At 52.5% G+C, this 15,590-nt stretch overlaps 1 protein-coding gene across 6 annotated transcripts in view; it reads right to left on the minus strand.

Moving 5' to 3' along the window:
* The window catches only part of LOC149367815 (putative 4-coumarate--CoA ligase 3), a 113,566-nt gene that overhangs the window by 58,373 nt on the left and 39,603 nt on the right, over positions 1 to 15,590 (minus strand). For 5 of the 6 annotated variants that reach the window (XM_089557577.1, XM_089557566.1, XM_089557572.1 and 2 more), the window contains one exon: positions 708 to 873. The exons of the other annotated variant lie outside the window; for it this stretch is intronic. In XM_089557577.1, coding sequence (XP_089413703.1) covers positions 708 to 873 — 166 coding nt within the window. The remainder of the gene's footprint in view (positions 1 to 707; positions 874 to 15,590) is intronic. 6 annotated transcript variants of the gene reach the window in all.

Raw genomic sequence — 15,590 nt, forward strand, 5'->3', positions numbered from 1 at the left:
TTCAGTTCAACTCGTGCATGCCGCTTTATTGACTGAAAATAATATCTCCCTATTCGATTATTTTTGCCTTTGCTTCTGTCAATGTGCAGTAGGACGCTAGAAGATGTTGCTTCAGCCAGCTTGTGCCTACTTTCGCTCTTTAATTATTTCTCCCTGTCTTTCTCCGCAGTCTCTACTTAAGCAAGCCAAACGTTTTATGCTTCAAAACACCTTTAAAAGCTTAATGCCAAAAGATCGCAGCATTTATAGGCTAACAAAGAGGGCTCAGCTTAAGTTAAGGACAACGCAGCGAGCTATGGAAAGAAAAATGATAGGTGTAACGTTAAGAGATCGGAAGAGGGCGGAGTGAGTGAGCGAACAAACACGGATTAATGATATCCTAGTTGAAATCAAGAGGAAGAAATGGGCTTGGGCAGGGCATGTAATGCGAAGGCAAGATAACCGCTGGTACTTAAGGGTGACGGAGTGGATTCCAAGAGAAGGCAAACATAGCAGTGGATGGCCGAAAGTTAGGTGGGCGGATTAGATTAAGAAGTTTGCGGGGATACAGTGGCCGCAACTGGCAAAGGACAGGGTTCATTGGAGAGACATGGGAGAGGCCTTTGCCCTGCAGTGGGTGTGATCAGGCTGATGATGATTAGCGAATCAGCTGGTGCACTGTGACTCAGAACTACAGTGTGTTCAAGTGTCAACCCCAGGTTTGCTACCTTGTACTTATCGATGGCATCTATGATATCCTGGGGGCCTTTCGCGGATGTCACAACGCACGTGGCGCCGTCCAGCAATCCTAAGACGGTGTACATCATCCCGGACTGGTGCATGATTGGGCTAATGGCCAGGAGCACATCATTTTCGCCGTAAGGGACATGCACCCTGCAGAGAAGAAAGGCACGACGTTTTGAAAAACTTAACGTCCGAAGCGTACCAACGTAGACGCCAGTAGTATCTGCAGCGAGTACCACCCTACACATTCTTTGTAAACGGCAACATTCTAAGACGTGAGAGTGAAGTAAAGAACACTTGAATACTGAATACTTGTCGTTTACAAGCACACTGGCATCCATGCTGCGCAGTATCATGAAATGTGGACCGTTGGAAACTAATACCTATGCTTTGTTGTTTGAGGTTTGACCCCCGGCACTCTGTCCCGCCAACCTGACGTTAAGTGGCTAAAGAGTAGCTCGCGGTAGGAACATTTCGTTATTTAAAGAAAACGCTGATTGCCATCAGCTAAAGTTATTTTTCAGAACTAGTGAAATATTGGTATTCGTAACATAAATAACCGCTGCCTACGCAGCGTTTTACATGGAGGAAGCTATAGGCATTTGTAGATTAGTTCGTTTCTGGAAATGTACAAATTGCATTGTTATACCCAAAAAAATTGGTTGACAATCTAGGCTTCCCCCTCGAGTGGCCAAATTATGGTCACTCTTTTCTATTTCCAACGTTCAGGTATGCCCATTGTGAAAGAGAATGGTGATTTTGCAGGCAAAAACTACGCTCTTAATTATATGGTAAGGTTGAAAGGACCTTTTAGCTCGGATGCGCCAAGATTAGAAGTGCTCGCAAAACAGGATAAATTTGCTTGCCATAAATACTTATCAACTAATAGCTCGTTCAGTGCCCCAAGTATGTCTCATTTAGCATTGAAACTACCTGTACAGCCTGCTAATCCTTAAACAACATCACGACAACGTCCGCGTAATGGCCGTGCACAAGAAGGAGAAAAAGGAGAGTGGTGGAAAAGGTCATAGACCTTACGCAGTTACTCCCCACTCATCATTATTACTTTTTTTCACTTGTTTTTGTCGTCATACACTGCTGTATGATCGTTCTTTTTCGAACTTCACTGGTATCGGTGCAAAACACTGATCGGATGTAGAGTCTTTGTCAAAAGAAACCAGGCTGCATGGTTTGCTTCTAGCTCGTACAGTGGAGCCCTTACAGCTTCCCTGAAGCTGAAATGGTCGTTAAAGGTAAGGACTGGAGGTCTTCTTACCTTCCAACACGTTTTGATCTTTAGGAAAGCCACAAGGGCTCCACTATACAACCTAGAGGCAAACCATGCGGCCTGGCTACTTTCGACAAATACTGTACATACCTGACATCCGTCGTCAAAAAAGATCTAAACACATGCGTTAGCAGAACCCAACAAAGCGCTCCTTAATAATATGTAACGACAAATGTAAGTGAAATTAATTGTCCCCTTGAACAATATCGCTTCATATTATTCGCAGAAATTTTTTTTAACGCCGCTAACCTAAGAAATAAGTTGCTGTGATTTGGGTCCCTTCAGAAATGAATCCTGTGAAGAGGGGTTTATTGAAAAACTCGAGGACTGGCAGCGAAGCGATGGTACAGGCTGGTCGAGTAGCGGCGGCACCAGGACAGAACCAAGAGCGAGCTCGAGCTCTCCACGCGCGCGGCCGCTGGTATCGGAGGACGCACAAATCGCTTCGTCGTCGTTGGTGCTGGTCGCTTCGTTGGTCCCTTCAAAATATGCTTGATCTTGTCGGCCTCAAGCATAGACGGGTGGACACGCTTGCATAGATCGACCACATCTTCGATGTAGGCGGTGAAACTTTCACCCACACACTGAACACGAGCGCGCAAGAATTGCTCAGCGCGAAGTTTACGCACGGCGGGACGGCCAAAAACTTCGGCGTACGTTGAAAAGTATCCCATGTTGGAATATCAGCCTCGTGATTGCGAAACAAGAGATTCGCGACGTCGCTCAGGTAAAATATTACGTTGTTGAGTTTCATGCGGTCGTCCCAGTTGTTGTGACGGCTCACCCGCTCATACGAAGCCAGCCAATCCTCGACATCCTGGTCGCAGTGTCCGTTGAAAACGACGGGGTCTCTCTGCCGGACGGCACCGGGGCAAATGACGGGCTGCGATGGGACTGCTCGCTAGTGGCTTCCGTCGGTCGTCGCCATCGGAATTGTGCGGCTGCGGAGCTCCACGTTGGTAGTGTACTAGGCGAACCCGCACGCTCCACCAAATGAAGAGGGGTTTATTGGAAAACTCGAAGGACTGGCAGCGAAGCGATGGTACAGGCTGGTCGAGTAGCGGTGGCTCCAGGACAGAACCAAGAGCGAGCTCGAGCTTTCCACGCGCGCGAAAAGCACGCGACGCACAAAACGCTTCGTCGTCGTTGGTGCTGGCGCACTGCCTTCTTCATTGCAACTGGAATAACATCTCATATAGCAAGGATATGCACGAAAGACGATGTTTCAAGCCATATATTTTTCTTGTAATTAATGCAGCTTTTCCTATTCAAAACTTGATAAATAACTTATGCACTCAAAAAAGAAAAAAAAGCAGGCAAACAAAGCGCACACTTTTCGAGGAAGAACAAAAACGTTGCTAGAAAATAAATGTGAGCATGGTGTTCCAGCGTCGTTCTTCTGTGCTTCCTGCCCTTTGTACGCATCTATTTCCAACTGGATTTTTGTCAATTGCCGCAACTTACCATAGAAATCAAGTATCTACAGAACAAGACGCGCATTTAAAAGAACTCATATAACGTTTTCATTTACTTATTGAGCAGGAAGCACTGAACGTTCGACAAAAACTCTATAGTGGGCAATATAAAAAGCGTCGATGATATTTAGGCCCCTGTATCAGTTTTCAAAATTGAAATCAGGGAACATACAAATTCATGGTTTTGCCATCATCATCGGCTCGATTAGGCTGCCATCATCATCGGCTCGATTAGCGCCCCTCACTGCCTAGTGCCAAATGCGGCGACCGAAATATTGTCACGAATATTACACAGCACACAGAGACACAAGAACTGCTCCAGTCTGCCGAGCGGTCACCAGCAAGAAGACGAACCACTTCTTCTTCCTCGTCACAAGCGAGATGGCGAAGCACTTCTTCTTCGTCCACTTCTGAGCTGTATCATTGCTCCCTCCCCTGCAGCATCGCCTCGATGCGGGCCGCTTTCACAGAGGGGAAAATGGGTTAGACACGGAAAGTGAGACACAGCTATCACGACACACAACCGGCGGCACTCAGCGGCAAGTACAATCAGCAGGACGGTCGTGGTACGGCTTCATACGAACGACGTGCACAACATCCGGATGCGGTGGTCTGCGCGAAGGGCGGCCTGGGGTTGCCAGTGAAACTTCGTACGTCACGTCGCTAATGCGGCGGAGAACTCGGTAAGGTCCGAAGTATCGGCGCAGTAATTTTCCGGACAACCCACGGCGACGAACTGGTGTCCAAACCCACACGTGGTCGCCTGGTTCGTACGTAACAAATCGCCGTCCGAGATTGTAGCGGTCAGCGTCGGCGTGCTGTCGACGGTGTATTCGCTGCCTGGCCAGTTGACGTGCTTCTTCAGCCCGCTGAACGAAAGTGGCGACGTCAAGATCTGGCTCTAGGTCACACTGAGGGTCGACGGTCAACATGGCATCCAAAGAAGTAACAACTGGACGACCGAAGACAAGCTGGAAGGGCGTGAGCCGCGTTGTCTCTTGCAGGGCCGTATTGTAAGCGAACGTTACGTATGGGAGAATTTGGTCCCATGTTTTATGCTCCACATCCACATACATGGAGAGCATGTCGGCCAGGGTTCTGTTAAGGCGCTCTACCAAACCATTTGTCTGTGGGTGGTACGCTGTTGTACGCCTATGGCTGGTGTGGGTCAGATCTAGGACTGCCTGAGTCAAGCGGGCTGTGAAAGCAGCTCCACGGTCAGTAATTATAACCGCAGGAGCGCCATGACGCAGCACGATGTTGTGTACAAAAAACGTAGCCACTTCGACAGCAGTTCCGTTTGCAAGCGCCGTTGTCTCAGCGTACCGCGTCCAATAATCCGTCGCGACAGCAATCCAACGTTTTCCAGTGGATGACTTCGGGAAAGGGCCGAGTAGGTCCATTCCCACTTGTTGGAAAGGCGTCTTCGGAGGCGCTATGGGATGAAGAAATCCTGCGGGTTTGAAGGGAGGAGACTTACGGCGCTGGCAGTCGCGACAGGTTTTGACGTATGTCCGCACTGATGGAAGTAATCTTGGCCAGTAGTACCTCTGCCGAATCCTCGCTAAGGTACGACTGACCCCCAGGTGGCCGGCAGATGGTTCGTCGTGGCAAGCGCTCAAGATATCAGGTCGCAACTCGGACGGGACTACGAGCAGAAATGTTGCAGTGTTGCTCTCAAAGTTGCGCTTGTAGAGGACGCCGTTCTGCAGAGTGAAGGATTTGAGTCCACGAAGAAAAACACGAGGAATGCGGGGACCGTCGCAGCCTTCCAGGTACGCGATGAGCGGCGCTAACTCTGGGTCTTCCCTTTGAAGCTGCGCCATATCGATTGCGCTAACAGCACCAAGGAAAGAGAAGTCTTCAGTGATTTCCGGGGAAGCAAGGTCCACTGGCGCGCGTGATAAACAATCCGCATCTTGGTGCTTCCGCCCCGACTTGTACACGACCGTTACGTCGTACTCCTGCAAACGGAGGCTCCACCTCGCCAACCGCCCAGATGGATCTTTGAGGCTGGCCAGCCAGCATAACGAGTGGTGATCACTGACAACGCGAAATGGTCTTCCGTATAGGTATGGGCGGAACTTACTGATGGCCCAGACTACCGCAAGACATTCTTTCTCAGTCGTTGAATAGTTGCATTCCGAGCGCGAAAGTGTACGGCTTGCGTATGCGATGACTCGTTCGGCGCCATCCTGCCACTGTACTAGGACCGCCCCAAGGCCTACGTTGCTAGCATCAGTGTGTATGTCAGTTGCTGCGGCGTCATCGAAATGGGCGAGTATCGGTGGACGTTGCAGGCGGTGGCGGAGCTCCACGAAAGCATCCTCTTGGTCGCTTCCCCACAAGAAGGGTGTGTCGTCTCTGGTCAGCGCTGTTAAGGGTTCAGCTATTTTGGAAAAATCTTGGACGAATCGTCGATAGTAAGAGCACAGTCCCAAAAAACGTCGAGGGGTCTTTTTGTCAGTGGGACGCGGGAAACTGGAGACAGCAGCGGTCTTGTCGGGATCTGGGAGAACACCGCGCGCGCTGACAACATGGCCGAGGAAACGAAGCTCCTCAAAACCGAAATAGCATTTCTCGGGCTTGATCGTAAGTTGCGCACATTGTAGCGCCCGCAGCACTGTGCGCAGCCGCTCCAAGTGTTGCTCGAAGGTGGCCGAGAAAATGACGACATCGTCCAGGTATACGAGGCACGTCTGCCACTTGAGCCCAGACAAGACAGTGTCCATCATGCGTTGGAAAGTGGCCGGCGCTGAGCATAGTCCAAACGGGAGCACCTTAAATTCGTATAGACCATCAGGCGTCACAAAAGCAGTTTTCTCACGGTCTCGCTCGTCCACCTCTATCTGCCAGTAGCCGCTTTTGAGATCCAAGGAGGAAAAGAACCTGGCATCACGTAGTCTGTCGAGTGCATCATCAATCCTGGGGAGCGGGTAAACGTCCTTTTTCGTCACGTTGTTCAGTTTGCGGTAATCGACACAAAATCTCAGGGTGTTGTCTTTCTTTTTCACGAGGACTACCGGTGACGCCCATGGACTTGTGGACGGTTGAATGACATCGTCGGCGAGCATTTCGTCCACTTGCCTTTTAATGGCTTCGCGTTCCGTCGAAGAAACGCGGTATGGGCGCTGGCATACGGGTGGTGTAGTCTCGTCGGTGATAATGCGATGCTTTGCGACAGGCGTACGACCGACCCTGGAGCTTGTGGCAAAACAACCCGCGAAGTCGGTTAGAAGCGCCGAGAGAAGAGCCTTCTGCTCAGGCGCCAAATCGGGGTTGATTCTGACGGACGGAAGGACAGGGCATGGTGGGGCCTGGTCTTCAGGGCTTGTCTCCAGGGCACACACTTGAGGCACCACAGCGAAGTCATGCAGGAAGGCGACAGCCGTGCCCTTGGCGAGGTGCTGCAACTCGTTGGCAAAATTTGTAAGGAGCACACTAGCACAACCGTCTTGTAGTTGGACGAGCCCGCGAGCGATGGCTACTCCTTTCTCGAGCAGCAGGGGTACGTGGCTATCAGCGACACCTTCGTAGTCGTGGAATAAATCATTCCTCACGAGAACTAGCACACTGGACCGGGGTGGCACCATTACGTCGTCGTCAACAAGTCGCAGAGCAGTGAAGCGTGAATCGTCTGTGTCAGTGCGTGCCACGGCCCGTTTCGTCGAGAACGTGACCCGTGATTCGTGGAGGTCAATGACAGCACCGTTCGTGTGGAGAAAGTCAAGACCGAGGATCAAGTCCCTCGAACACTCACGGAGGACTACAAACTCGCCGACGTACACAAAACCACGGATATCGACACGAGCTGTGCACCTGCCGGCAGGGATAATCAGGTGACCCCCAGCAGTGCGAATGCTAGGCCCCGACCACCCCGTCAATACTTTCTTCAGTTGTACGGCAAGGGCCAGGCACATGACAGAATAGTTGGCACCAGTATCCAGCAAAGCGGTCACGTCGATTCCGTCAATTTTGACGCACAAATCGGAAGTAGCGCGTCGGATGCTGTCGCTACTCGCTCCCGGAGAAACATCGTCGCGTGGTAGTGGCGCAGGAGGATCTTCACAAGTCCCGGCATCAGCGGCCTTGCCTCCAGAGGCCGCTGGAATCAGTTTTCCCGGCGTGGACTGGGAGAACGGCGTCCGGAGTAGCCTGCGGCTTGACGGGGGCTTGGAGAACGGTAGCGTCGCGGCGACGGTGATCGAGCCTCCTGGTGGCCTGACGTGATGTGGTTCTGGCGCGACGACAGATGGAATGCTTTCTCCTGCGGTCGTTCCCCGTTCTGAGGGCACGGGTCGTCCGGCGCGAAACCACGCAGGCCCACGCGGCGGTATGGGCACGCCCTGTAGAGGTGACCCGCCTCGCCACAGTGATAGCAGAGGGGCCGACGATCCGGGGCACGCCACACTTCACTCTTTCGCGGCCGCTGATAGGCTGGCGGAGCGTCACCACGAGGGGAGCTCGACGAGAGCACTGCTGGAGTCGCGGCAGTGACGTCGTACCCAGGGGCCTGGCGCAGGACGGACGCATACGTGGGCCTTGCATCAGGCTGGCGAGGAACCTCGGAAATCTGGTGCTGTTGTGCTGCCAGGCGCACCTCGTCCCGGATGACTTCGCTCAGTGGCGTGAAAGATGGCGTCTCGGACGGCGTACGGAAGGCCTGCAGTTCCTCTCTGACGACAGATCGGACCAGCCCGCGTAGAAAGGCCGCGTCGATACCGGGAGGCATGGAGATGGGATCAGGCCCGAAGATGTTGACGTCGCGATTGTACTGGCGGGCTCGCTGTTCCAGCGTCTTCTCCATAGTTGCCGCCTCGGTGAGGAACTCTGCCACAGTGCTTGGTGGGCTGCGCACGAGTCCTGCGAAGAGCTCTTGCTTGACACCCCGCATGAGGTGGCGAAGCTTCTTGTCTTCTGTCATGTTGGGATCCGCGCGCTTAAAAAGGCGAGTCATGTCCTCGTAGTACATGCGTACACTCTCGTTGTGGCGTTGGTTGCGCGAGTGTAACGCAGCTTCTGCTCGCTCTCGACGGTCTGCATTCGGAAAAGTGGCTTTAAGATTGCGGCAGAAAGCTTCCCAGGACGTAAACGAAGCTTCATGATTTTCGAACCATGTCCGAGCCGACTCTTCAAGTGCAAAATAGACATTGTGGAGCTTACGGTTGTCACTCCAGCCGTTGTAACGGGCAACCCGTTCGAATATCTCGAGCCAATCCTCGGCGTCCTCGAACACGTCGCCATGAAACGACGGGGGTGTTCGTGGCTGATGACAGAGGATGTGCGCCGGGAGCGTGGTCTCAGTTGCCATGGCAGCTGGTGCCTCCGAAGGCCGGGGTTGCGTCGCCCTGGTTGCAGCCGGAAGGAGTCCAAATTCAGGGGACGCTCCACGGAGGCGGCGGCCACGGCGCTGGTGAACTGGGGTGAGATCCGTATTGGTCGGTAGCCTACGCGGGTCTGGAAGCGTACCCAGCACCTCCACCAGATTTGTCACGAATATTACACAGCACACAGAGACACAAGAACTGCTCCAGTCTGCCGAGCGGTCACCAGCAAGAAGACGAACCACTTCTTCTTCCTCGTCACATGCGAGATGGCGAAGCACTTCTTCTTCGTCCACTTCTGAGCTGTATCAATATGTCGAATTTCCCAAAATAATTTTTTATAAAACGTCTCTAAAACTTGACAGAGTCCCTACTCGCCTGGTATGTACTTTCTTGCCGTAAAATGACAACTGTGATATGTTCTTTGCTATCAGGATTTTACCTATAGTCATTTTGCTCGCTAAATTCTAGCTACAATGTTATTACCTCACCTTTCTGCGCTAATTCATGCTGCTTTCTCTCGGTCCCTAGAAGGTATCATCATCACTTTTGTGTGTAAAGATCGCTGCAGTGCCCTGTGATTTAGTTTCAGTGTTTTCTTTAGCCCTGAAGTGTTCTCGGGTATATACATCGGGTGTAATTTTCTTTTTTCGAGCGTATCTGTTAAAGCAACTATTTGATTGATTTTAAAATGCCAGTCACTTATAGTCTCCGTCCGGCGCGTTCACCGAATTGCTGTCCTGCGGTGCGGATGTTTCATCGCGGCTTGGTGTACATCAACACACAGGTTCCCTAAAAGCGAAAGAGATAACGACACTGCAGAAACACATTAATCATGTCGAATTGTAGCCGCGGATGTGTATGCAAACAGCGTCCACTCACATGACACGTTTTTTGGACCAGTACTACACTTTTGATCTTCGTTCCTATCAGCGGCGCTGCCTAAGGAGCCATATTTTTCCCGAAAATGCTGCCTCCAGTTGTACACTTTCGGCACCTGTGAGCTATTCCTACACTGCGTAAGCCGTGCCTGACCGTTGCCAAGAAGTACGTTACCGATACTTTGCTCTCGTTCAGACAGGACACAGTGGCAGCTATTATGTTTTATTTATACAAAAGAGCACAGATTTTAAAGAATAATTGAGCTTTCGTTTAGTTCTATGGATAATCAGCCTTTTGAATTCTAACAAATGGGCACTCCGCATAAGCATATTTGCAGCACGCTTAAAACTGCCCTTTAAACAATTTAATGCCGGAAATCTAGCTTTGGGTAATCGCATTTGAATGTTGGCATTATATTTAAAGTGCACTTCCCTAAATACGCAATTAATTCGTTCAGAGTATACTTATATTCTAACAAATGGACAGTCCGCGTAGACATATTTGCATCACACTTCAAATTACCGTGGAACAATCTAGGATTCAAAAAAGCGCTTCGGAGAACAGTGAAAACTTTCCCTTTCATGTAGTTCATTCGTGTAAGATTTTAATAACGGAGTGCTCTCGCGGCAGCGGAACTGCTCCCGGCGAGCGCGCGCTTCAGGTTGGTGCTGCTGCAACCGCCAACTGTTAGTGAACGCCGTTCTGCACTTTGTGCTGTGCTGTGCTTTGTGTTTTGTGCCCGAAAAACCCATTGCAAGTGGTGGAGGTGGTGTCCTGGAGCTGAGAAACGGCACCGTTACCACCCAAATACCAAGACACACAGCACCGCCACCACCGCCGCCGCCAGCACCTGTTATCTGCGCTGTCATGCCTCGGCTGCGGGACCCAGCTGTCTTCATCGGCTCCGGCGACAATAATGTCGAAGACTGGCTGGCGTCCTACGAGAGGCTAAGTATGCACAACCGCTGGGACGATTCAATGAAGATTAACAACGTCATCTTCTACCTTGCTGATGTCGTCAACCTCTGGTTCCGCAATCATCAAGCGGACGTCACCACCTGGTCGGCTTTCAAGACGACCTTCGCCGTGGTATTTAGCCGTCCTGGTGTGCGCAAGCTCCGCGCTGAACATAGCTTGCGTGAGCAGGCGCAGCAGCCGGGGGAGACGTTCACCAGGTACGTGGAAGACGGGGTGGACCTTTGCAAGCGCGTCAACTCGGAAATGTCTGAGGCCGAGAAGACAGGCACATGATGAAAGGCATCGACGAGGACGTGTTCCAAATGCTTCTTGCCAGGCAGCCGGACACCGTTGCCTCCGTCATCAGCTTGTTCCAGAGCTAAGAAGAGCTCCGCAAGCAACGCGTCCTCGCTCGTCAACCTATACGACAGGCCGAGGTACTAACCGCTGATGTCGTGGTCGCTGGAGAGCCCCAGTTCATGAAGGAGTTGAAACGGTTCATCCGTGAAGAAGTCCCACGTCAACTCGCGCTCGTGCATGGGGCTCCAGCTCTGTCACCAGCACTTCGTCCGACCTTTCAGCAGACTATCCAGGCAGAGGTAGCGGACGCCCTGCAGATCGCGGATTCCGTGCCACCTGTCCCTCAGCAGGCAGTGGCTGCCCCGCTAACATACGCCGCCGTTCTGTCCCGCCCGGCCCCTCATTCCTCGGGCAATTTCTCCAACGCCACAGCAGCTCCGCCGCCTTTGGCACAGCGACCTGTTCGGTCCTATCGGGATCCCGCACCATCGTCGTTGCCGCGCATGGCGCCGGTACCCCTTCCCTACGGTCGTCCATGGCGCACTCTCGACGACAGGCCATTTTGTTTTGCCTGTGGCATTGCAGGACATGTCGCTCGCTACTGCAGCAGTCAGCCCTATCCGCTTACTCACGTCATGGCGCCATCTGCGCACGGATCCTACATGGAGCACTGCCGCATGCAGCATAGTCCGCCACCGTCTTCGTTCCCAACTGACAGCCAGTCCGCAACGCCGCGCTGCTCTCCTTCTCCGCCGCGCCGTTCCATCTCCCCGATGCGCCTCCGCGTCAGCCCCAACGAAGCGGAAAACTAGTGAGCGCAGTCCCCGACGCAAGAGCTACGCCTTCAGCGAACTTTACAAGGCCTCTGACGTCCCCCGCCAACGTCGTTGATGTGGTCGTAGACTGTGTTGCGACGTGTGCCTTGATTGACACCGGAGCAGCCGTATCAGTTATGGACGCGAAATTTTGGCGCCGCATCAAGAAAGTTCTGACACCATTTTCTGCAATTTTACTCCGTACTGCTAACGCGTTGTTATCCAAGACGTCATGTACTCAATTGAGTTCGTGGTACTTTCCTCCTGCTCGCATGACGTCATTCTTGGGTGGGACTGTCGGAACTCTCTCTGTCCTACCCGACTATTCCCCAGCCGAAACCCCTGAATATCTGGACAAACTTCTTCTTTCCCATGATGTCAAACTTCCTCCTTCCTCGTCCGTTGTAGTCTCCCGGTGGTGTGTCTCTCCAGCCGACCCACCTGTCACACCTCTGCTCTTTAGTCCCTCGAAATTGTTCGTTAACCGCACGAACCTACCGCTTCCCTTCACTGTCCTCACGGTGACCTCCGGAACAGCAACCGTGCTCACCAGCAATCATCTACCCTCTCCTATGACTCTGCTTCGTGTTGAATGCGATGAATACGTAGCATCCGCTGAATCTCTACAAGTCCTCTACAACATCGAGGCCGCTCCTATGCCGTCGCTCGATGCTCTAACCCCGGCTCCCCTGTCACACCGACCATCTTCTGATGTTGTGTATAGTGCTATCGATCGAGACCTTCATTCGACGGGCCGTGACCAGCTGTTCGCCCTTTTGTGCGAATTTAGTTCGCCTTTTGATGCGCGTTAAACTCCACTCTGCCGTGTTTCCGCTGTCACACATACCATCGGTACTGACAGCCATCCTCCTCTGTGCCAGCGACCATATCGTTTGTCAGCTTCGGAGCGTCGCTTCATACCCGAGCAGGTGGACGAAATGTTAGAGAGCGGGTTAGTACAGCCCTCGAAGAGTCCATGATCTTTCCTGGTCGTTCTCGTTCGAACGAAAGACGGCTCTATCCGATTTTGCGTGGATTATCGACGGCTGAACACTGGAACCACGAAAGACGTTTATCTTCTGTCACGCATAGATGACGTCCTCGATTCCCAACAAGGAGCATAATTTTTTTCACCCGATCTGAGATCTGGTTATTGGAAAATACCCATGGCCGAAGACGACCGCGAAAAAAAGGCATTCGTAACGCCTGTAACTCCTATCTGTAACGCCTCAACGGCCCTGATAGTAGCGAAATAAATAAATTAATTAATGGGTTATATGATTTTAACGTAATGCCATTTGGGCTTTGCATTGCCTGATGGATAATGTCCAGCGTGGCCTACGCTGGAGACGTGCCTCTGCTACCTTGACGACGTCGTCGTGTTTTCGGCCGACTTCTCGACAAATCTGACTCGTCTGCGCCAAGTGCTAACTTGCCTTACCACCGCCGGGCTGCAATTAAATTTGAAAAAAAAATGCCATTTCGGAGCTCACCCACTGACCATCCTCGGTCACGTCGTCTCTAAACACGGCATCCTTCCGCTTCCCGCAAAACTTCGTGCGGCTGCCGAGTTTCCGAAGCAGTCCACGCCCAATGAACTGCGGAGTTTTATTGGCCTATGCTCATATTTTTAGCGCTTCATCCGGAATCTTGCCACCACCATTCCACCTTTGACACGACTTCAAGCCCAGAATTTCTTATCGTCATGGTGCTCCAAATGTGATGATGCTTTCACTACATTGCGCCGGCTCCTTACTTCACCACCCATACTTTGCCATAACGACCCGGACGCTCCAAACGAGATCCACACGGGTGCTAGTGGCATCGGCATTGGTGCTGTGCTTGCTTAACAGAAGCCTAGATTTATAAATATTTTCTCGCCTACGCCAGCCGCACGCTGACTAAATCCGAGATCAATTATTCCGTGTCCAAAAAACAATGTTTTGCTATTTTATGAGCAATAACCAAATTTCGACCATATCTCTAAGACCGCCTGTTCGACGTAGTCACCGATCACCATGCTTTGTGCAGGCTGTCGTCCTTGAAGGATCCATCCGGCCGACTTTGTCGTTAGGCACTGCGACTTCAGTAGCACGACATTTGAGTAATCTGCCATTGGGGACGCAAGCACTCTGACGCCGACGCCATCTCCCAGTCACAGCTACTTGCAGACGATGCGACCCTCTCTAGCACTGATGTCGTGGTCTCTTCATTACGCCCTCGAGACATGCATCTGGAGCAGCGCAAAGACGCCTGGATAACCTCTCTCGTGCACCTCCTTTCCGGCCGCACTACGCCAGCGCCCTCCAGCTCGCTTCGTCGTCAAGCCGTCCACTTCACTCTGCAAGACGGTCTTCTTTAGCGCCGGAATTATATGCAAGATGGTCGAAGATGGCTACTTGTTATAGCTCGCCACTTACGCTCTGAAGTCTGCGCATCATTTTATGCCGAACACCGGAACGCTCATGCTGGTGTCATAAAAACGTACACGCGACTTCGGCACCGGTACTACTGGCGCGGCATGTACACCTTTCTACGAAAGTGAATTCGCCCATGGCTTGACTTCCAACGCGTCAAGTCACTACCGCAGCACCTTTGTGGACCATTGGAGCCTTTACCTTGCGCTGCCTGTCCGTTTGATCTTGTGGGCATCGACCTTATAGCGCGCGTCAGGTAAGTCCGAGAGCAAACGAAGAGACGTCTCGACAGCGTAGAGTTTCCGTGCAGACTGGTTTATTTTCCAAGAAGCGCCCGCGGGAAGAAAGGGACAACAGGAGAGGGGGAAAGAGAGAGAGAGAGAAAGCGGCGATAGCGGTGAGCGGCGAGCCATTTGTTCCTGCCGCGGGGAGAAAGGGAGCGGGCATCTGAAGACACGCGCGAAGCGCATATCCGGCGAGTCAGCGACCCCTCCTCGCGGCACCTGCGTAGCCGGCTCTTACTCCTCGCGCCCCCACAGGCCTCCCCCCCCACACCCCCCTAAAGTGCGGAGCAAAGAAGAGGAAAGACTAGGTAGGCATAGGAAAAAAAATGAAAATGGTTAAGGGGACAGGATAACCGCTTCCAAATGCGCTGGCTTTAAGGGGTCCAGGCTGATGGTTTCCTGCCTCCCGCCAACATCGATGGTTGCTGTTTTCTCGCCGAACGGCAGCACCCGGAACGGCCCGTCGTAGGCTGGCGTGAGTGGGGCTTTGACCAAGTCGCGGCGCACAAACACGTGCTTTGCAGAGTCCATAGTGGGAAACTTGAATACTTTCTGCTGCGTGGGGGAGCGCGGGGCTGCCGGCCGGAGCTGCTGGAGCCAAGCTTGCAGGCGCTCTATGTGCTGGGCTGGGGTTAGCGTGGTGCTAGGCTGCTCTCCGAAGAATTCTCCGGGAAGGCGGAACGGCGATCCGTACAACATTTCTGCTGCCCAGAATCCTAGGTCCTCTTTTATGGTGGATCGCAGGCCTAAGAGCACGAGAGGTACCTTTTCCACTCAGTGCTGCCGGTCGAGCTTCGCAGTCAGGGAGGCTTTCAGCTGTCGGTGCAGGCGCTCCACCATGCCGTTGCTTGATGGGTGGTATGCAGTAGTGTTGTAGACGCGCGCGCCGAGAAGCCTTGAGAGCGCGGAGAATAGGCTGCTTTGAAACTGTCTGCCTCGATCAGTTGTAAGACGAAGCGGGCACCCAAAGCGTGATACCCATGTCGCGATGAAAGGTTGAGCGACAGTTTCGGCGCTGATGTCCGTGAGCGGGATGGCTTCTGGCCACCTCGAGTATCTATCGACGCACGTCAGAAGGTATCTGAAGCCTTGGCAAGGGGGCAATGGCCCTACCAGGTCCAAATG

Source organism: Amblyomma mixtum, chromosome 1, assembly GCF_055824585.1.
Source record: "Amblyomma mixtum isolate Tamu chromosome 1, ASM5582458v1, whole genome shotgun sequence".
Lineage (NCBI taxonomy): Eukaryota > Metazoa > Arthropoda > Arachnida > Ixodida > Ixodidae > Amblyomma > Amblyomma mixtum.